The sequence below is a fragment of the Acipenser ruthenus genome, chromosome 10 (genome assembly GCF_902713425.1).
Source record: "Acipenser ruthenus chromosome 10, fAciRut3.2 maternal haplotype, whole genome shotgun sequence".
Lineage (NCBI taxonomy): Eukaryota > Metazoa > Chordata > Actinopteri > Acipenseriformes > Acipenseridae > Acipenser > Acipenser ruthenus.
In genome coordinates this window covers 221,137-242,087 of record NC_081198.1, presented here as the reverse complement: position 1 = coordinate 242,087, position 20,951 = coordinate 221,137, and the positions used below count along the sequence as shown (strand labels likewise).

General features: G+C 49.4%; 1 protein-coding gene across 7 annotated transcripts in view; it reads right to left on the bottom strand.

Moving 5' to 3' along the window:
* The window catches only part of LOC117409859 (ral guanine nucleotide dissociation stimulator-like 1), a 46,609-nt gene that overhangs the window by 9,307 nt on the left and 16,351 nt on the right, over window positions 1-20,951 (bottom strand). For 3 of the 7 annotated variants that reach the window (XM_059031384.1, XM_059031378.1, XM_059031381.1), the window contains exons 2-6: window positions 5,420-5,533; window positions 1,836-2,044; window positions 1,629-1,709; window positions 1,352-1,545; window positions 663-787 (exon numbers count right to left, since the gene is read on the bottom strand). In XM_059031384.1, coding sequence (XP_058887367.1) covers window positions 663-787; window positions 1,352-1,545; window positions 1,629-1,709; window positions 1,836-2,044; window positions 5,420-5,533 — 723 coding nt within the window. Of the gene's footprint in view, window positions 1-662; window positions 788-1,351; window positions 1,546-1,628; window positions 1,710-1,835; window positions 2,045-5,419; window positions 5,534-9,049; window positions 9,423-20,951 lie in introns of those variants that run through there. The other 4 variants (XM_059031385.1, XM_059031380.1, XM_059031383.1 and 1 more) reach the window with 3 other exon arrangements.

The following is a 20,951-nucleotide window of genomic DNA, read 5'->3' as shown; positions in this document are numbered from 1 at the left end:
ACCCTTAATATAGACAATAAGCAACTTGTTAACTGAGCAAGTGGGCAAACATGTTTGTTTCTCCAGCAGCACTGGCACTCGCACAGTGTTTGAGGGCTTTGCATCCCCCCCCCCCAGTTCATATTCCTTATTCTAACTCTGAGGAGCATAGTCTGTTGAAGCGTTCCTGAGACGTGCCCCAACTCTCGGCCCGCTCTCGACTCCCCACCGCTCCCCCGCTCCACTCTCCACTCCCCCGCCGTTCCCCTGCTTCACTCCCCCGCCGCTCCACTCTCTGCTTCCCCACTCCACTCTCCACTCCCCAGCCGTTCCCCTGCTTCACTCCCCGCTCCCCTGCTTCACTCCCCCGCCGCTCCACTCTCCGCTTCCCCGCTCCACTCCCCTGCCGTTCCCCTGCTTCACTCCCCGTTCCCCTGCTTCACTCCCCCGCCACTCCACTCTCTGCTTCCCCACTCCACTCTCCACTCCCCAGTCGTTCCCCTGCTTCACTCCCCCGCCACTCCACTCTCTGCTTCCCCACTCCACTCTCCACTCCCCCGCCGTTCCCCTGCTTCACTCCCCGCTCCCCTGCTTCACTCCCCCGCCGCTCCACTCTCCGCTTCCCCGCTCCACTCTCCACTCCCCCGCCGTTCCCCTGCTCCACTCCCCTGCTCCCCTCTCACCGCGTCCATGAAGGTCAGCTGCTCTGCCACCAGGTCTTCCGGAATGCTCAGGAAATCCTCGGCAGCGTCAACCTCCACTTCCTCATCCTCGCCGAGGCAGAAGCTGCTGTTGCCGTGGAAACCACCTGGACAGGAAGCAAGAAGAATAAGAGCTGCCCTCACCCCAAGCAGGAGGGACGGTGCTTCTGCCTTCCTGCAGCTGCTCAGACACAGCCAGCGTGCGTATTCACATGGGGTCAGGGCTTACTACGGTTACACTAAGCGATACACACTGGGCTTCAATCTGTTCACTATTCCCAGATGAAAAAGAAACAACTTCACACATACTCACAAGCAGCCCCTAAATGAAACATCTCAGTCGTTTGTTTTTTGCTTTATTGGGAGCTGTAATGCGTTGGGAGTTGTAATGAAGATATCCTTGAATGAATTGGCATCTCATCCCACTGAACTGGATGCAGAGGCATGGGCTGGATATGAATCGCTAACTTCAGGGCTCAAAGAGCAACGCCTCACCATTCACCTGAAGAGCAAGCTCTGCAGTGGAGAGCTCAGTGCGGGTCTCTTATGCTGATGTCAGTATTACTAACTCAGCAGCCGCTAGGGGCAGGTCCGTTCCTGTGTGTTTGCTGTCTGCTGAGGACTGTGTGAGTGAATAGTTTTGAAAGTGTGCTGGTACTGTTCACACTCACCCTCGCTCTCTGGCTCGCTCTGGTCCTGCCTCTGCAGCTGCTCCAGCAGGTTCTGGGCTCGCCTCTCTGGGTCGGAGCCCGGCATGGTCCGGTGCAGGTACTCCAGAACCTTGTGCAGGCTGGGGTACTCGGGGGGCTGGTGGAAATCCTCAGGGCACTGATCCAGCCAGGCACGCAGGATGGAGGCGATGGCACTGCAGGGAGGGGAGGGGAGAGGAGAGGGTCAGGGGCTCACAGTAACACACAGGCACACGCACACGCACTAGAAGTCTCTTACTTGCGCACGGCTGCTCTGCTGTCGGGGGGGACGGTGGGGCTGCCAGACTCGTCACTGCCAGTGCTATCCAGGTCCCCGTACCTGAGTGGAGAGAGAGAGAGAAAGTTACACACAGAGAGGCAAAATGTCTTCCTGTGCTGCCCCTTCCCTCGCTCCCTCCCTCCCTCCTTCCCCCTTCCCCCTTCCTCGCCCCTCCCTGCCTCTCACTTGTCGAGCAGCAGTCCCAGCACGTCCGCGGGGCTGGCGAAGGCCCGGTATGTGGACAGGAAGATGCTGATGTAGGTGAAGTCGTTGTCCCCGAAGGCAGTCAGCAGCGTCTCCACCAGCCGCTCTAGCGTCCCGGCCTTGATGGAGCGGATCTTACACGTCTCTAGCTGGCTGACCGTGTGACCCGGGGGTAGCCGGTCACCATCCGCCTGGGGGGGCAGAACAGAGAGGCAGGGGTCAGAGGAGAGGGACAGGACAGAGACAGACAGGGGTCAGAGGAGAGGGACAGGACAGAGACAGACAGGGGTCAGAGGAGAGGGACAGGACAGAGACAGGCAGGGGTCAGAGAGGAGAGGGACAGGACAGGACAGAGAGGGACAGGGCTGGACACAGGGCACACTGTGGCAGATGAATGGGGACTCTCTCTCTGACAGCTGGAGAGGGATGAGGTTGCGTTCCCTGGGACAGGGCCCCCTGCTCTCTCCCTCCTCCTCGCTCCTCTTCCCTTTCCTTCCCTCTCCCAGATCAAGGATGTTGTGCTCCTGCTTTGCTCCCAGACCACTAGCAGATGTGTCCTGGCAGTCTTGGGAGAAAGAGAGGCATTGTGGGTACAGCAGTGAAGAGCGAGGCCTTGGCGTTAGCACGCTAGAACAGGAAACCATTCAATCTGGTTTTAATCAAAGCCTCTCTCTCTCTCTCTCTCTCTCTCTCTGTAAACTGGGTTGTAAAAGAAGAACAAAACAAAAACTTTTTTTTTTCTTTTCCTCCACGAGTACAAACTCTTGTTCCATTTGAAAGTGGTTCTGGGCTTGGCAGAAAAACATTTCATTCGAGGGAACTATCTGCTGACCTCAGGGAAAAGAAACAGACAACACAAACATCGCCTTCTTTTGAGTCCTGAGAGAGGAGGCCAAGGAGCAGGGAAGGGTGAGAGATCGGGGGAACCCTGCCCTCTGCTCCCACTCACCCTTAGACAAGATTCCCACAGTAAAAGCACAGCAAAGTGCAATAGAGGACAACGAAGGCCTGGCCAAGTATAGAAAAGCATTGTAAAGAATAGCGAGTTTAGGAATGCATATTAATAACATGGCAAACCAGGGGAAACTATGGTACTGTGAACTATGGGGAAAGCAGGGTAAGGTATCGCAGCCATTGCTATGATTCATTGCTGCGCGTCTTTCCTAAAAGCAGAGTCCTGTTTCCTCATCCTAAGCGACTGGGACTTGAACTTTGCAGGAGCTCTGGACGAGAGTCTGTGTGAGGGGAGCAGCGCTGTGTAAAACACACACTCATCACAGTCACTGAACTATTCACATGTTTCTTCCATGCTTTTAAATCCTAATATTTAAAAACAGATTCAACAAATCAGTCCGGCGTGACTTGGGGCGCACGGCCCTGTGCGACAGAGCAATATAGAAGCCGGCCCCCGCACCAGGGGCATAGGGGCGGGGAGTCAGAGACCGCCGAGTCTCTCAGAGCAGGAGAAAGCAAGCCAGCTGCACACTGTATCCCTGTATCCTGACATGCAGCTCGAAATTTTCATTTACTACTGAGAGTGGAGGAGCGGGTGGACAGGGGGTAGAGGTCAGTGATAGAATACACTATGGAGACAGTTAAAGAAAGAAAATACATTTAGTTGAAAATCAGTTGTTATAAGGGTTAGATATAAGTTACATACCGTCCCAGGGATGGAAACAAGACTCCCCTTGCATAGCAGGTTAATCCATTCCTGGTTTCACTACGAGTTTAATGAGACACACCTGAACTTGTTACTGATACACTGGGGCTGATCAAGCTCCTAGTAAAACCTGGAATGGGTGAAACTGCTGTGCAATAGGAGTCTTATTCCCAACATTGCAGTCCCATGTATGTGTTCCTCAGTCTAGCTGCCCAGCAGGGGCTGTATGAATGGGAGTGCAGCGTGTCAGTCGAGGGACTCCGGTGTGAGCGGAGCTGGGTGGAGTCCCTGCAGGGGCTGTATGAATGGGAGCGCAGCGTGTCAGTCGAGGGACTCCGGTGTGAGCGGAGCTGGGTGGAGTCCCTGCAGGGGCTGTATGAATGGGAGCGCAGCGTGTCAGTCGAGGGACTTCGGTGTGAGCGGAGCTGGATGGAGTCCCTGCAGGGGCTGTATGAATGGGAGTGCAGCGTGTCAGTCGAGGGACTCCGGTGTGAGCGGAGCTGGGTGGAGTCCCTGCAGGGGCTGTATGAATGGGAGCGCAGCGTGTCAGTCGAGGGACTTCGGTGTGAGCGGAGCTGGGTGGAGTCCCTGCAGGGGCTGTATGAATGGGAGTGCAGCGTGTCAGTCGAGGGACTCCGGTGTGAGCGGAGCTGGGTGGAGTCCCTGCAGGGGCTGTATGAATGGGAGCGCAGCGTGTCAGTCGAGGGACTCCGGTGTGAGCGGAGCTGGGTGGAGTCCCTGCAGGGGCTGTATGAATATGAATGTGAGCTGGGAATTCCAGAGAAAGAGCCGTCTGTCTTTTACAGTAAGAAAACGAGATCCGAGGAAAGAGGAAGTGAAACAGATGCTGGCTTTCCCCCCGTAACAGGCTGCAGAGAGCCACCCCCGCCAGAGATCTGCCATCGACTGCACAGAGAGAGAGAGCGAGAGACAGACAGACAGACAGGCTGCAGAGAGCCACCCCCGCCAGAGATCTGCCATCAGCTGCACAGAGAGATAGCGAGAGAGAGAGAGAGAGAGAGAGAGAGAGAGAGAGAGAGAGAGAGAGAGAGAGAGACAGACAGACAGACTGCACTCGCTTAATCACAGGGAAACAGTCAGCAGGCACATTTTCAGTATTAGAACAGCAGCAGCATCAGTGTTAGAAACTAAAATTAGAATCACAGAACTGCACTGGTTGCTAAAAAAAGAGTCTGAAACAGAAGCTACCCGTTCCTCAAGACTCAATACAGCTTGAAGTGAAACAGTGATTTAACACTCAGTATTTCTGGATGTTTCCTCACAGTCAAAGCTCTGGTCTGCAGGGAGGGACTGCATTGAAACTCAGCTGAATCCAGCTTCCCATCACACTCGGACTGGGCTTGTGCGTCTCCACCTGTAGCTTGCAGGTTGATTTGTCGTGTTTATTAATATGCTTTACTCCCAGCCAGCGCGCTCCCTTGTTCAGGCCTGTATTAAGCTGCCTTGCTGTTTCCTGGGAGGCAGGGTGCTCTGTACTCACCCCCAGCCAGCGCGCTCCCTTGTTCAGACCTGTATTAAACTGCCTTGCTGTTTCCTGGGAGGCAGGGTGCTCTGTACTCACCCCCAGCCAGCGCGCTCCCTTGTTCAGACCTGTATTAACCTGCCTTGCTGTTTCCTGGGAGGCAGGGTGCTCTGTACTCACCCCCAGCCAGCGCGCTCCCTTGTTCAGACCTGTATTAACCTGCCTTGCTGTTTCCTGGGAGGCAGGGTGCTCTGTACTCACCCCCAGCCAGCGTGCTCCCTTGTTCAGACCTGTATTAACCTGCCTTGCTGTTTCTTGGGAGGCAGGGTGCTCTGTACTCACCCCCAGCCAGCGCGCTCCCTTGTTCAGACCTGTATTAACCTGCCTTGCTGTTTCCTGGGAGGCAGGGTGCTCTGTACTCACCCCCAGCCAGCGCGCTCCCTTGTTGGCAGCCTGTTGGATCTGGACCCTCTTGAGTGTGACATTGTAGACGGCTCCCTCCTCCACCTCCTCTCCCCAGTCCTGGACGGAACTCTGCTGTGGGGAACAGACAGCGGTCACCAGCCAATTGAGAGACACACCCCCTAACCCAACCAGATATCTGAGAGACACTTTGAAACCCAAACAACATAATCAGTCATCTGAGACAGCACCCCACAATCCTCCCCTCCAACGCATATAACAACTCAAATGCATAGAGCATCCGAGACAGCACCCCACAACCCTCCCCTACGACACACATAACAACAACTCAAATGTACAGAGCATCTGAGACAGCACCCCACAACCCTCCCCTCCGACACACATAACAACAACTCAAATGTACAGAGCATCTGAGACAGCACCCCACAACCCTCCCCTCCGACACACATAACAACAACTCAAATGTACAGAGCATCTGAGACAGCACCCCACAACCCTCCCCTCCGACACACACAACAACAACTCAAATGTACAGAGCATCTGAGACAGCACCCCACAACCCTCCCCTCCGACACACATAACAACAACTCAAATGTACAGAGCATCTGAGACAGCACCCCACAACCCTCCCCTCCGACACACATAACAACAACTCAAATGTACAGAGCATCTGAGACAGCACCCTACAACCCTCCCCTCCGACACACACAACAACAACTCAAATGTACAGAGCATCTGAGACAGCACCCCACAACCCTCCCCTCCAACACACACAACAACTCAGATGTACAGAGCATCTGAGACAGCACCCCACAACCCTCCCCTCCAACACACACAACAACTCAAATGTACAGAGCATCTGAGACAGCACCCCACAACCCTCCCCTCCGACACACATAACAACAACTCAAATGTACAGAGCATCTGAGACAGCACCCCACAACCCTCCCCTACGACACACATAACAACAACTCAAATGTACAGAGCATCTGAGACAGCACCCCACAACCCTCCCCTCCGACACACATAACAACAACTCAAATGTACAGAGCATCTGAGACAGCACCCCACAACCCTCCCCTCCAACACACACAACAACTCAAATGCATAGAGCACCTTAGCATGCCAAAGACCAACCAACCAACCAACCAACCAAGAGACACCCCCAAACCCACCCAGCCAATCAGCGTGCAGTCTGCATGGTCAGTGTGGACCCCTCAGATTTCCTCGCTCTCTCCTCTCCAGAATGACCAGTCCTGGCTCCAGTCCCTTTCCTGGTTTCTGGTACAGCCAAGGGCCCTAAATATGTGTTTTTCCAATCTGTATTGTTTTCCAGCGCACACAACCAGAGACAAGGTTCTCTTTAACAGCTCAGAACTGCAGCACTGCTCCTTATGTTCAACAGACTACAACAGAAACTCAACAGATGAGAAACAAAACCACTAGACCTGCTTGAACCAAAAACCTGGAGTGACGCTGAGCCACGCCAGTCTATAGCCAAGCAACGCTCAAATATCTACTAAAAGGTAAGAAATCTCAAGTGGCCAGCGTGCAGTCTACCTCTCTGCTTGGACAGCCACCCTGTGCAGAACCCCGCTCCCTGTGTGAGTGGCGCGGCTCTGCTGAGAGGAGCGCTGAGCCCGCACGTCCTAAACTCAGCGCCCCGTTTATTTCAGGATACCCCGCACTGGCGATGCAACGTGAAAACAAGCACCACAGCCTCGCCTATCCCAAAGCATCTGGAGCCCGCTTACAACAAAGCGCACTAAACACTGACATTCCGGCCCATGCAACACAGACATCATGACATCACGCTATCGATTAAAAACATTCTCCGGATACCATGAGGTTATCAAGCAGTATAAAAACAATGCGTTCTATAATGAAGCACGCGCACATTTCTCTTGCTCTATTAAGTCTATGTGCTGAAGAATTACATATCGAACAACGTCATCACTCCCACTACACTGGACAGAATGGTATCGAGGTCACATTACATCCCGTATTAAAAACCAGAAACACATCTCAAAACGCAATGCCACCCACTATAGCATATAACTGTACTAACAGATCTGTATTTAATAAACACGCTGCTCTGATGGATGTATTTCTTTTAGAAATCAGAATAAACATCAAACGCGTATTAGAGCGCTCCGAATGCACTTCGAGCCGCTGTATGTCACGTGTCTGCAGTGTCCCGCAATAAACACAAGATTGATGTCAATTAATCCGCGTCAAAGAGCCGAGCGCCGTCACTCTGTCAATCCGATTCAGCGAGTTCAATCCACAAACACCTCGCAACCCACCGATAACCCGACATCTAAGAGCGTTACAATCAACAAAACGCAGCAAAAACGTGTTTAACAAAACTAATGATTCAGTAGAGAACTGAACTGAATCGTAAGCAGATCATCTCCAGCTACGAAAGTGTAATGAAGTAATGTTTGTAAAATGTGCAGCGACTGTCCTCTGCATTCAATAATCAACACCAATAATACTGATACTAATACTACTACTGCTAATAATAATAACATAATAATAATAGTAATGTGCAGCGACTGCCCGCTGCATTCAATAAACAATAACAACAATAAGAATAAGAATAACAACGTGTAGCGGCTGTTAATAATAATAATAATAATAATAATAATAATAATAATAATAATAATAATAATAATATTATTATCATCATTTATTTACATTGATTAAAGTTGTTTACAGCTTCGTTGTTAAACCGGTATTACGATTGTGGAATTGCGCTGTTGTTGAACCAAAAACATTTAAAAAAAGATGGTTCTTGTTAAATAAAATGAAGTTTGCTTTGTTATCGTTACCCCATGTGGAGGGCGTAAACCAATACAACGCAGACCGCCCGAATGCGAATCAAACCCGCAGCACGACTTGAAACACGGATAGCGGGGCAGAAAACCCCGGAGAGCGGGGCACAAAACCCCGGAGAGCGGGGCACAAAACCCCGGAGAGCGGGGCAGAAAACCCCGGAGAGTGGGGCAGAAAACCCCGGAGAGCGGGGCAGAGATCCCCGGAGAGCGGGGCAGAAATCCCCGGAGAGCGGGGCAGAAATCCCCAGAGAGCGGGGCAGAAATCCCCGGAGAGCGGGGCAGAAATCCCCGGAGAGCGGGGCAGAAATCCCCAGAGAGCGGGGCAGAAATGCCCGGAGCACCATCAACTCATTCAGTATGTAACGAACGGACCCGCTTTCCCGGAGTTACTCTGCTCGCTGATACTGCTAGACGCACACTTGTGTTGTACATCAGCGGTTTACAAAATGCAGCATGTTTGTATATCTGTGCTCGATGTGCAATGCAAGTCCAGTTATTAACGAAAGCTTTTTTATTTTTATTTTTAAAGTAGTGTGCGATAATAAGAGTACTAATAACCGAAGCACCGTGTCATTGTTTGATTTCTTCTCTCCCCCCAGCGTCATGGCACCGTGTTATTGTTTGACCCCCCCCCCCCCCGTCCTGTCCGTTACTTTCCTATACTAAACTAGAACGCCACCACCCATCCATCACAACACACTCACCCCATCGCACATAAAAACCGAACAAAAGCGTCAAAACAAAAAAAAACTGGCCCGCAAAAATACATTTATAAGTTGCATAAAGTTACCATTTTATCTTTCCAAGTGAATTTCATTGTGAGCGCTTCCCTCATGGTCCTGCCGCTGCATCTCAGTCCTTTACAGTCCGCTTTACACTGAGGCACTCGGAGGGTTTGGTTTGATTTTTCCTTCTCCAAAGAAAATCTCCAACTCCGATATGAAAGCACCGCACCGCTCTGCTCGGATCTCCCCTCTGTGTGTGTGTGTCTCCGCACAACAGACTCCGCCCCGCTATCCTGCGCACAGCACCCACCGCCCCTCTGCCTCTCTGTGTCTCTGTCTCTCCCTCACACACACACACACACACACAAAGACAGACGCAGATTCCTTCAGCCAGACTGTTCAATAGCGGATTGCACAACGGGAGGAATTCCATCAGTTGAGACACGATAGAGGAGAGAAGAGAGACGAGAGGAGAGGAGAGGAGAGGAGAGGGGAGGGGGGAGAGGAGGGGGGAGAGGAGGCGGGGGGGCGGGGGGGGGGGGGGGGGGGAGAGGTTCCCAGAATTGAGCAATAACCTTAAGTTTCAATTTACTATAAGCCAAGAGATACGCGATGATGCATTCATTATGATTCTTATTGAACACTGATTTATTACATACAATATAATGCATTTCATTGTATAAAATGTATTATTATTATTATTGTTATTATTATTATTATTAGTACGCATGTATATAGTCTGTGTGAGACTTGCTTTTCATTGTATAAAATGTATTATTATTATTATTATTATTATTATTATTATTATTATTATTATTATTATTATTTGTACGCATTTATGTCTGTGTGAGACTTGCTTTTCATTGTGTGTCTATTGTATTTTTCATCATGCTTTGTTTTATGGTATATGCTCGTCCTTCAGTGTTTTAATCATCTAAAAACAGAAGCCGGTCTAAATACCGGCGGCAGAGAACTCTTAACCGCGACGTCATGTGTGATGTCATGAAAGAGGACAACGGAGCAGCTCTGTGTGAGCACAGTGTGGGATTAATGCAATTAAAACACAGGGCTGCTGTGCAGATCATTGAAATAGAGGCCAGTGTTTCAGCACAGACAGTGATGTGCAGTTTGGGTTTGTCAGTGTTTCAGCACAGACAGTGATGTGCAGTTTGGGTTTGTCAGTGTTTCAGCACAGACAGTGATGTGCAGTTTGGGTTTGTCAGTGTTTCAGCACAGACAGTGATGTGCAGTTTGGGTTTGTCAGTGTTTCAGCACAGACAGTGATGTGCAGTTTGGGTTTGTCAGTGTTTCAGCACAGACAGTGATGTGCAGTTTGGGTTTGTCAGTGTTTCAGCACAGACAGTGATGTGCAGTTTGGGTTTGTCAGTGTTTCAGCACAGTGATGTGCAGTTTGGGTTTGTCATTGTCAGTAAGTGTGTGTGTGTGTGTGTTGGGGGGGGGGTCCACCTGTCGCTGTGTGTGTGCATGTTTGTCAGTCAATGCTTATCTAAGAGTTTTAGTTAAAAATACTTTCGTGGTTACTATTCATAGTCTTTTTGGGAAGACAACAGTTTATTTTTAAGAGGGTTTTTATACCTACAACAGTGTATGTGTGTGTGAGAGTGTGTGTCAGTATGTATGTGTGTGTGTGTGAGTGTGAAAGCACAACTCATCGACGCACAGTGATCAGTACAGCCCAGTGAAAGCATCACAACTCATCGACGCACAGTGATCAGTACAGCCCAGTGAAAGCATCACAACTCATCGACGCACAGTGATCAGTACAGCCCAGTGAAAGCATCACAACTCATCGACGCACAGTGATCAGTACAGCCCAGTGAAAGCACACTGGCACACCTGCAGACTCGAAACCTGGCCTGGACCCACACAGTCAGGCAGGGCCTCCATTAGCAAGGAGAGCAGCTGCTGTGTTGTTCCTATCTTTAGATTTGCTCTTTCTGTCTCAATATTCCTCTTGAAAGAGGGGGTGCTGGTGTCTCCTTCCCAGCTCGCACCCCACTCTTACCTGCCTCCTCTCCGGCTGGCCTGCTCTTGAAGGAGGGGGTGCTGGTGTCTCTCTCCCAGCTCGCACCCCACTCTTACCTGCCTCCTCTCCGACTGGCCTGCTCTTGAAGGAGGGGGTGCTGGTGTCTCTCTCCCAGCTCGCACCCCACTCTTACCTGCCTCCTCTCCGGCTGGCCTGCTCTTGAAGAAGGGGGTGCTGGTGTCTCTCTCCCTGCTCGTACCCCACTCTTACCTGCCTCCTCTCCGACTGGCCTGCTCTTGAAGGAGGGGGTGCTGGTGTCTCTCTCCCAGCTCGCACCCCACTCTTACCTGCCTCCTCTCCGACTGGCCTGCTCTTGAAGGAGGGGGTGCTGGTGTCTCTCTCCCAGCTCGCACCCCACTCTTACCTGCCTCCTCTCCGACTGGCCTGCTCTTGAAGGAGGGGGTGCTGGTGTCTCTCTCCCAGCTCGCACCCCACTCTTACCTGCCTCCTCTCCGACTGGCCTGCTCTTGAAGGAGGGGGTGCTGGTGTCTCTCTCCCAGCTCGCACCCCACTCTTACCTGCCTCCTCTCCGACTGGCCTGCTCTTGAAGGAGGGGGTGCTGGTGTCTCTCTCCCAGCTCGCACCCCACTCTTACCTGCCTCCTCTCCGACTGGCCTGCTCTTGAAGGAGGGGGTGCTGGTGTCTCTCTCCCAGCTCGCACCCCACTCTTACCTCCCTCCTCTCCGACTGGCCTGCTCTTGAAGGAGGGGGTGCTGGTGTCTCTCTCCCAGCTCGCACCCCACTCTTACCTCCCTCCTCTCCGGCTGGCCTGCTCTCAAGGTCAGGACTTTTCTTTTCCTTTTCTTCTTAAACTTCTGAAAGCAGCTCATGCTTGTTGTCACCGATCAGTAATAATAATAATAATAATAATAATAATAATTTAAAAAATAAAATCTCCCCCCTAAAAAGTTACGAATGTGAGTGCAATTCTAAAGAAGATTAAAGAATTTGACTTTATCTGACAATCCTACCAATAATAACCCTAACCCTGACAATCCTACCAATAATAACAAAGGAATCAGTCTTATCAACATTCCCATTATGATATGAAACTAGTGACATCAGAATGCCTCTCTGGGCTGGTTACAGCAACCCCCCTTGCAAGCTAGGGATGATGTCACAGCTTTGTGATGTCATTAAATGACACGTGTACTTTCATTGCCATTCACAGTCACTGGGATTCCAAAACCTCCAATCATATCAAGAGCCAGTACAGTTTGGATAAACCCACATCACAAAGGCTCTCTAGCAGAAGCGAACAACCAAGGATTGAGGGGGGGTGGGGGGGTGGGGGGGTGGGGGCAGGATTGAAGTCTTTAAAATCTTGAGCTGACACAATAATACTTAACCCTAGTTAACCCTAACCAATACTTTACACACAGCACAGAAACCAGAGGACACACGGATAGACTTAGGAGACAGAGGGATGGAGACACTTCTTCACAGAGTGGTGAGGGTGTGGAATGGGCTGTCTAGTCATGTTGTTGAAGGAGACTCTTCTTAACAGAGTGGCGAGGGGATGGAATGGGCTGCCTAGTCATGTTGCTGAGGAAGAATCACTTGGATCCTTTCAAACCAGACTTGACAGAGTTCTGAGATCAATATACCAGATGTATTGAATATCTGACTTGAATATCTCCACAATAATAACTATTCTGCTGCTGACTGATCCTTGATATAACTTCCACTCTCATGGTAGTTTACCCTACAGAATGGAAACGGGGATGTCTGTAGCCCAGACTATCCCCTTCATACAAACAGCAGCGCATCTGCTGCACTGTTTAGATCACTCCACCAGGGCTGTGTGTGGGTTACGGTTAGGGTTAGGGTTAGGGTACTTGTGTAGTGTTGCCTCAGAAGCACGCAGTTATTAAACAAGCACCTGGAATGCAGAGAGGCCGTAGCCCTGCAGCGACAGCTCCAGCAGGGCTCAGCAATGGTGAGCTGCAATTACAATGTCTACAAAGGGACTTTACTTGCAGTTTACAGCAGAGCTTGACAAATCTAAGGACTCTCTGGCTGTTTGCTCAAGTTCTGTGCTGTTTCACTGTGGCAGGCAGGCAGCTAGTGAGAGGGGCTGCCTGTGCTTTAGCTGTCCTTGTTATTTGTTTGGTTTGAGTGGCTTGTTTCAGAAGAGCGGCTGGAGGGAAGGCAGGCCGCCGCTTCACATCTGGAGTGCAGCTGGTTCTCAGGGTCTGCTCGTTGCCGTGACGTCACGTTCGGGGAGTCTGGAGTCTCCCTGGAGACTGAGGTGCGCAGTCTGCAGGATGGGAAAGGCCACGACCCCTCCAGCACCGCAGGGCTGGTCAGTCTCCAGAGAGACAGAGGGGGGGCGGTGATGTCACAGCACAGCTGAGGTGCGTCACTATCTCAGCAGGCAGCATTCCCAGGGTAGGGAGGGATACACCACCAGTTCTAAACTGCACACAGGTCTCTCTGGGTCTGGTTTATATGGACGAGTGCTCATGTGGTACCGGTAGGGAAGTGGTCTAAAAACAAGCAGGAGACCAGTTAAGTGACAGAGAGGGTGTTCAGGTCGGGGCTGAGCTGCACTCGCTCACTCACTCACTCAGGAGCCTCTCATAGTGCCTGCCAGGGCCAGTCCTTCACCTTTCATAGTCTATTCTACCAGCGCAACACAAATAAGAATCAGAGCACACCCCAGCTTTGCGGTGAGTTTCAATTCCTTGCGCAGGGATTGTGTCACAAGACTGTGAATGTCGTCGGAGGCTCCTGGTTTCACCTCCTGTAACCCAGCGCAGGGTCCCGAGGGATGAGAGAGCATCCCCCCAATGCAATGAGAGAGAGCGTCCTCTAATGAACCCTGCTGTCTACAGTCTGAGAGCTGCTGAGACCGGACTCCTAGCTGTCTGAGATTTCATTCTAGAAATCCTGAACCCACAATTCAATGGGATGCAGTCAGTACGCTTTTAAAACAGAAAGTAGCAGGAAGTGACTTAAGAGCTCAGCTAGTGGGATCTGTAACAGCATGCTGTCACTTAACACTGATAACATATCATTCTATTGTGATGTCACTTCGTACTGGTAACATATCATTAAAAGTGTCTCACGGAGGGGAGGGGGTCTCTTCAGCAGTACAATACACGGTAACTGTTTAAACAAAATAAACCAGCAGTGGCATGATTTTCTGTGCATGAGCAGTGTGTGAGTGTGCGTGTGAATTTGTGTGACAGTGTGCGCTACATCCTGAACGCTCCAATTCAAATATTAAATGTCCCCCCCGAGCTACATTCAAAATCCAAACTCTCGTCATGCACATACTTGTGGACCTCAGAAGTTACCGGACTGATTTACCTGTTGGAACTTTTCAAAGCACTTCTTTTCAACAGAGACCCAGGCAAACTGCAGATCTGTTAAACAAACAGTAACAATAGGAGAGAGATTGTACTGCATTATTTCAAATAAACACAAAGCGCAACGAGTCACAACAAAGCATAACGCTGACAAAACCTCATTCAGATCACAACCAGTTCCCAGCGAGAAACATCAGCCAGCCTTACCCCAAAACACAACCAAACCCAACCCTAACCCTTACCCTGGCTGATTCTTTACTTCCCTTCCTCTTCCCTTTGCAGATGTAGTTTTTTTTATTAGGTTTATAAACCAGATGCTGTGTCTCAGTGCTCTATCCAGCATGAATAATCCAGTGTATCTCCTAATGAGTGAGAATGGCTGCATTGTAATCCCAGACAGTGCAGTCAGTGACTCTGTCTCTCTTAAGAGACAGTAAGATTAGGAGCTTTTTTTTCTTTTAATAACAACAGGAGCCAGAAGAGGAGGTGGGGTCCAGAATCTACAAAATACCGTTTTTAGGGATTAAAGCCTCTCCCTGCCTGCCTGTCTCTGCCTGCCTGCCTGTAGTTTAAGTATGCAGGATTGCAGAGCGTGGGGCCTGGGACTCTTTCACTCGTGAGGAATCCTGATAAGCCCTGAGGGGTCCTGAGTGAGGGGCTGATACGACAGCATTCACACGGCTAGCTCTTGAACCACAGATTCAGCTCAGGGGGGCAGGAGAGTGGGTCATTTGTTTCCAGAATCCAAACAGAGCCCTAACCTCCTAATCTGTAGCCTCCACTCTCCACCTCCCCACACAGTAAAAGTGGGATTTCTTCATTGTGACCCTGAACTAGACCAGACTAAACCAACAGTTTGAAGAGACCTTGTTATCAGCCTGGTAATACAGGCGGGTAGCACCAGCAGCAAAAGCAACACCATTGCATTTATATAGAGCATTTGAACCCTTCAACCTGACCTGTGAGCGCAGTGCACGGCCAGGGATGTATGCAGATAGTAATTCAGTGAGATATCATGACCATGTAACGTCTTGTTGAGAAGGAGCAGGGTCTTAAAATCAGCTCTAGAGACAGATACATGAGCAGGGGTTCAGCTCTTCACATGAGCAGTGAAAGTGAGATCCTGCTCCTGCTCTCCCAGAGAGAAGGGGCTGCAGACAAGCTGTATGATTACAAACTGCACTGTACCTTTTACTGCAGGAGACACACAGTGGTGCTGAAGCAGCCAGACTGCAGCGGATTAGAAATGATTAAACTGCCATGTAGGTATGATTGTAATCATTTCCTTGAATGAAGTCAGTACTGCAGCAGTAGTAAATAACTGTATATTTAGCTTTATTGTTAAAACTTCCCTCCCTCCCCGGAGAGCTCAGCAGCTGACTGTCCTCATGATTAACCAGCAGCCCCCTCTCTCCACACCTCCCTGGAGGCCGTCCATTCAGAGTGTAAATTTGAACACACTAATGAGAAAGAGAGAGAATGGGAACGAGGAAGGTCTGCACCTTGAACAAACACAAACCTGGAACTCTGAATTGCTGTTAGAGCCCCCTTTTGATTTGTGTTGGACTTTAGCCTGTCATTCATAGGATACTTGGGACCTGCTGTCAAAGAGTTTAGCCAGTCTTTAATTAACTCCTGCTTTTTAAAGAGAACATTCCATGGAAATGATACAAAACTGAGAAGCAAATAGTTTTAGATTGCTAAAAGACCAGGTATAGTAGTACTTAAGTTGTTGGGGCTTTGTGTGTCTGTGTGTGTGTGTCTGTGCGTATGTGTGTGTGTCTGTGTGTGTGTGTGTATCAGTGTTTGTCTGTGTATAAGTGAGTGTGTCTGTGTGTGTGTCTGTGTATCAGTGTGTGTCTGTGTATCGGTGTGTGTATATGAGTGTTTGAGTGTGAGTGTGTGTCTGTGTATCGGTGTGTGTATATGAGTGTTTGAGTGTGAGTGTGTGTCTGTGTATCGGTGTGTATATGAGTGTTTGAGTGTGAGTGTGTGTCTGTGTATCGGTGTGTATATGAGTGTTTGAGTGTGAGTGTGTGTCTGTGTATCGGTGTGTGTATATGAGTGTTTGAGTGTGAGTGTGTGTCTGTGTATCGGTGTGTGTATATGAGTGTTTGAGTGTGAGTGTGTGTCTGTGTATCGGTGTGTGTATATGAGTGTTTGAGTGTGAGTGTGTGTCTGTGTATCAGTGTGTGTATATGAGTGCTTGAGTGTGAGTGTGTATCTGTGTATCAGTGTGTGTATGAGTGTTTGAGTGTGACTGTGTGTCTGTGTATCAGTGTGTGTATATGAGTGTTTGAGTGTGACTGTGTGTCTGTGTATCAGTGTGTGTATATGAGTGTTTGAGTGTGAGTGTGTGTCTGTGTATCGGTGTGTGTATATGAGTGTTTGAGTGTGACTGTGTGTCTGTGTATCGGTGTGTGTATATGAGTGTTTGAGTGTGAGTGTGTGTCTGTGTATCAGTGTGTGTATATGAGTGTTTGAGTGTGACTGTGTGTCTGTGTATCGGTGTGTGTATATGAGTGTTTGAGTGTGACTGTGTGTCTGTGTATCGGTGTGTGTATATGAGTGTTTGAGTGTGAGTGTGTATCTGTGTATCAGTGTGTATATGAGTGTTTGAGTGTGACTGTGTGTCTGTGTATCAGTGTGTGTATATGAGTGTTTGAGTGTGAGTGTGTGTCTGTGTATCGGTGTGTGTATATGAGTGTGTGAGTGTGACTGTGTGTCTGTGTATCGGTGTGTGTATGAGTGTTTGAGTGTGAGTGTGTGTCTGTGTATCGGTGTGTGTATATGAGTGTTTGAGTGTGAGTGTGTGTCTGTGTATCGGTGTGTGTATATGAGTGTTTGAGTGTGAGTGTGTGTCTGTGTATCAGTGTGTGTATATGAGTGTTTGAGTGTGACTGTGTGTCTGTGTATCGGTGTGTGTATATGAGTGTTTGTGTGTGACTGTGTGTCTGTGTATCGGTGTGTGTATATGAGTGTTTGAGTGTGAGTGTGTATCTGTGTATCAGTGTGTATATGAGTGTTTGAATGTGAGTGTGTGTCTGTGTATCGGTGTGTGTATATGAGTGTTTGAGTGTGAGTGTGTGTCTGTGTATCGGTGTGTGTATATGAGTGTTTGAGTGTGAGTGTGTGTCTGTGTATCAGTGTGTATATGAGTGTTTGAATGTGACTGTGTGTCTGTGTATCGGTGTGTGTATATGAGTGTTTGAGTGTGAGTGTGTGTCTGTGTATCGGTGTGTGTATATGAGTGTTTGAGTGTGAGTGTGTATCTGTGTATCAGTGTGTATATGAGTGTTTGAGTGTGACTGTGTGTCTGTGTATCAGTGTGTGTATATGAGTGTTTGAGTGTGAGTGTGTGTCTGTGTATCGGTGTGTGTATATGAGTGTGTGAGTGTGACTGTGTGTCTGTGTATCGGTGTGTGTATGAGTGTTTGAGTGTGAGTGTGTGTCTGTGTATCGGTGTGTGTATGAGTGTTTGAGTGTGACTGTGTGTCTGTGTATCAGTGTGTGTATATGAGTGTTTGAGTGTGACTGTGTGTCTGTGTATCGGTGTGTGTATGAGTGTTTGAGTGTGACTGTGTGTCTGTGTATCGGTGTGTGTATGAGTGTTTGAGTGTGAGTGTGTGTCTGTGTATCGGTGTGTGTATATATGAGTGTGTAAGTGTATGTGTATGTGTGAGTGTGGATGTTTTGCTTTGAAACTTGTCTCAGATGGTGCTGTAATAATAAGTGTCCATTAGTTGGCAATGCAGCTGAGCTGTCATAAACTCTGCTTGTTTTATATCTTACTGTACTTACTAACACTGCCTCCCAGTCTCTCAGCTCTAACCACTTCACCACACTGCCTCCCAGTCCCTCAGCCCTAACCACTACACCACACTGCCTCCCAGTCCCTCAGCTCTAACCCCTACACCACACTGCCTCCCAGTCCCTCAGCTCTAACCCCTACACCACACTGCCTCCCAGTCCCTCAGCTCTAACCCCTACACCACACTGCCTCCCAGTCCCTCAGCTCTAACCACTACACCACACTGCCTCCCAGTCCCTCAGCTCTAACCCCTACACCACACTGCCTCCCAGTCCCTCAGCTCTAACCACTACACCACACTGCCTCCCAGTCCCTCAGCTCTAACCCCTACACCACACTGCCTCCCAGTCCCTCAGCTCTAACCACTACACCACACTGCCTCCCAGTCCCTCAGCTCTAACCACTACACCACACTGCCTCCCAGTCCCTCAGCTCTAACCCCTAGACCTTTTGAAACGTTTGCATATATTTTGTATCAGTGGCTGCCGTCCGCATTGTCATGGGAACGCATGTCTGCTTGCGAGGGAACGTTCTGTAATAATAACCCAACAATCTCCACTAATATCTCGTTAGCGCTTTTGTGAACGATTCCATGCTGGTGTCAAACGTAACAAAATCCGATTCCAGTAAACCCAGTAAAGCTAAAGCAGTTACACAAGCGCTCCCTCCCCCTTGCCCCTCAGCAGATCTCTGGACCTCCACAATCTACAGTACAGTCTGTGTCTGAAGACAGTATAGTCTTTGCCCCGAGACCTGTAGAACATTTCTTATTGCACATTAACTTTCTCTACTACCAGATCTATTCTTGTTTTAAAGCTTCCTGTGACATTACTGTACACTGTGCAAAAGTTACAAATTCAACAGGTCTGCGTTAATCAGCTGTAACACCCTCCCCCCCCCCCCCCTCCACTAGCATTGATACATTTGCACTGTCACTTAGAAGTTTCCCCATGGTTATGCTATGCATTTACCATGTTTTGCTTTGTTTTGTAATATGCTTTATCATACCTGTCTGCGCTTTACAATGCTCACCTATGCTGCACCATGCTTTCACTGTGCTTTATTACACTTTGCAAAGCCCCTCCAAACTATGGCTTGCTCCTGACGCTCAGGGGTCTTGCTGTGGCCCCCTACAGTCCCCCCAGAGACAGGGGAGGGCACGCACAGGCTGCCCACTGCCCAGTGACTGGGCCCTGGTCCTCTGTTAAGCTCCCACACATGATCTGCATAAAGAGTTCTTTGTTCCAGAAAAATGGAATCGTCTTGCACAACCAGAGAATAGCCCTAATCTTATTCAGAAACAGGGCTGTTTACCGTACCAGAAAAAACACAAAACAAAATACTTGTAATCATATTAACAGTCATTATCACGTCCGCCACCAGCTTGAAAAACAACTCCAGCTCAGTGGAGAGGGTGGTTATCCTGCAGTGAGGCTAATGAGACGGAAACATCATGAAATCATCGGTTTGTGCTTATTAGATTAACTATGGAATAAAATCACCAGCTTTCTTGAAGAAGAGGCTTTTGAGGTCTTGAAAGCTAGTGCTTCTGTATCATAGTTAATCTAATAAGTAGTATTGCATCTTTAAATATATTATTATTATTATTATTATTATTTATTTCTTAGCAGACGCCCTTATCCAGGGCGACTTACAATCGTAAGCAAATACATTTCAAATTATCACTGTAACCGTGATTAACATGTCAAAAACAGGTCTCTTAAATCTTCTGAATGTGTGTTTAGTGGAATTGCCTGCTGTGTTTCACGGCTCCTCTAATGCCCTGTGATTGCCGTGTTTCACGGTTCCTCTAACGCCCTGTGATTGCTGTGTTTCACGGTTCCTCTAACGCCCTGTGATTGCTGTGTTTCACGGTTCCTCTAATGCCCTGTGAGTGCTGTGTTTCACGGTTCCTCTAATGCCCTGTGATTGCTGTGTTTCACGGTTCCTCTAACGCCCTGTGATTGCTGTGTTTCACGGTTCCTCTAATGCCCTGTGAGTGCTGTGTTTCACGGTTCCTCTAATGCCCTGTGATTGCTGTGTTTCACGGTTCCTCTAACGCTCTGTGACTGGTGTGTTTCACAGCTCCTCTAACGCCCTGTGATTGCTGTGTTCCACGGTTCCTCTAACGCCCTGTGATTGCTGTGTTTCACGGTTCCTCTAATGCCCTGTGAGTGCTGTGTTTCACGGTTCCTCTAATGCCCTGTGATTGCTGTGTTTCATGGTTCCTCTAACGCCCTGTGATTGCTGTGTTTCATGGTTCCTCTAACGCCCTGTGAATGCTGTGTTTCACGGCTCCTCTAACGCCCTGTGATTGCTGTGTTTCACGGTTCCTCTAATGCCCTGTGATTGCTGTGTTTCACGGTTCCTCTAACGCCCTGTGAGTGCCGTGTTTCACGGTTCCTCTAACGCCCTGTGATTGCTGTGTTTCACGGTTCCTCTAACGCCCTGTGATTGCTGTGTTTCACGGTTCCTCTAACGCCCTGTGATTGCCGTGTTTCACGGTTCCTCTAACGCCCTGTGATTGCTGTGTTTCACGGCTCCTCTAACGCCCTGTGAATGCTGTGTTTCACGGTTCCTCTAACGCCCTGTGATTGCTGTGTTTCACGGTTCCTCTAACGCCCTGTGATTGCTGTGTTTCACGGTTCCTCTAACGCCCTGTGATTGCCGTGTTTCACGGTTCCTCTAACGCCCTGTGATTGCCGTGTTTCACGGTTCCTCTAACGCCCTGTGATTGCTGTGTTTCACGGCTCCTCTAACGCCCTGTGAATGCTGTGTTTCACGGTTACTCTAAC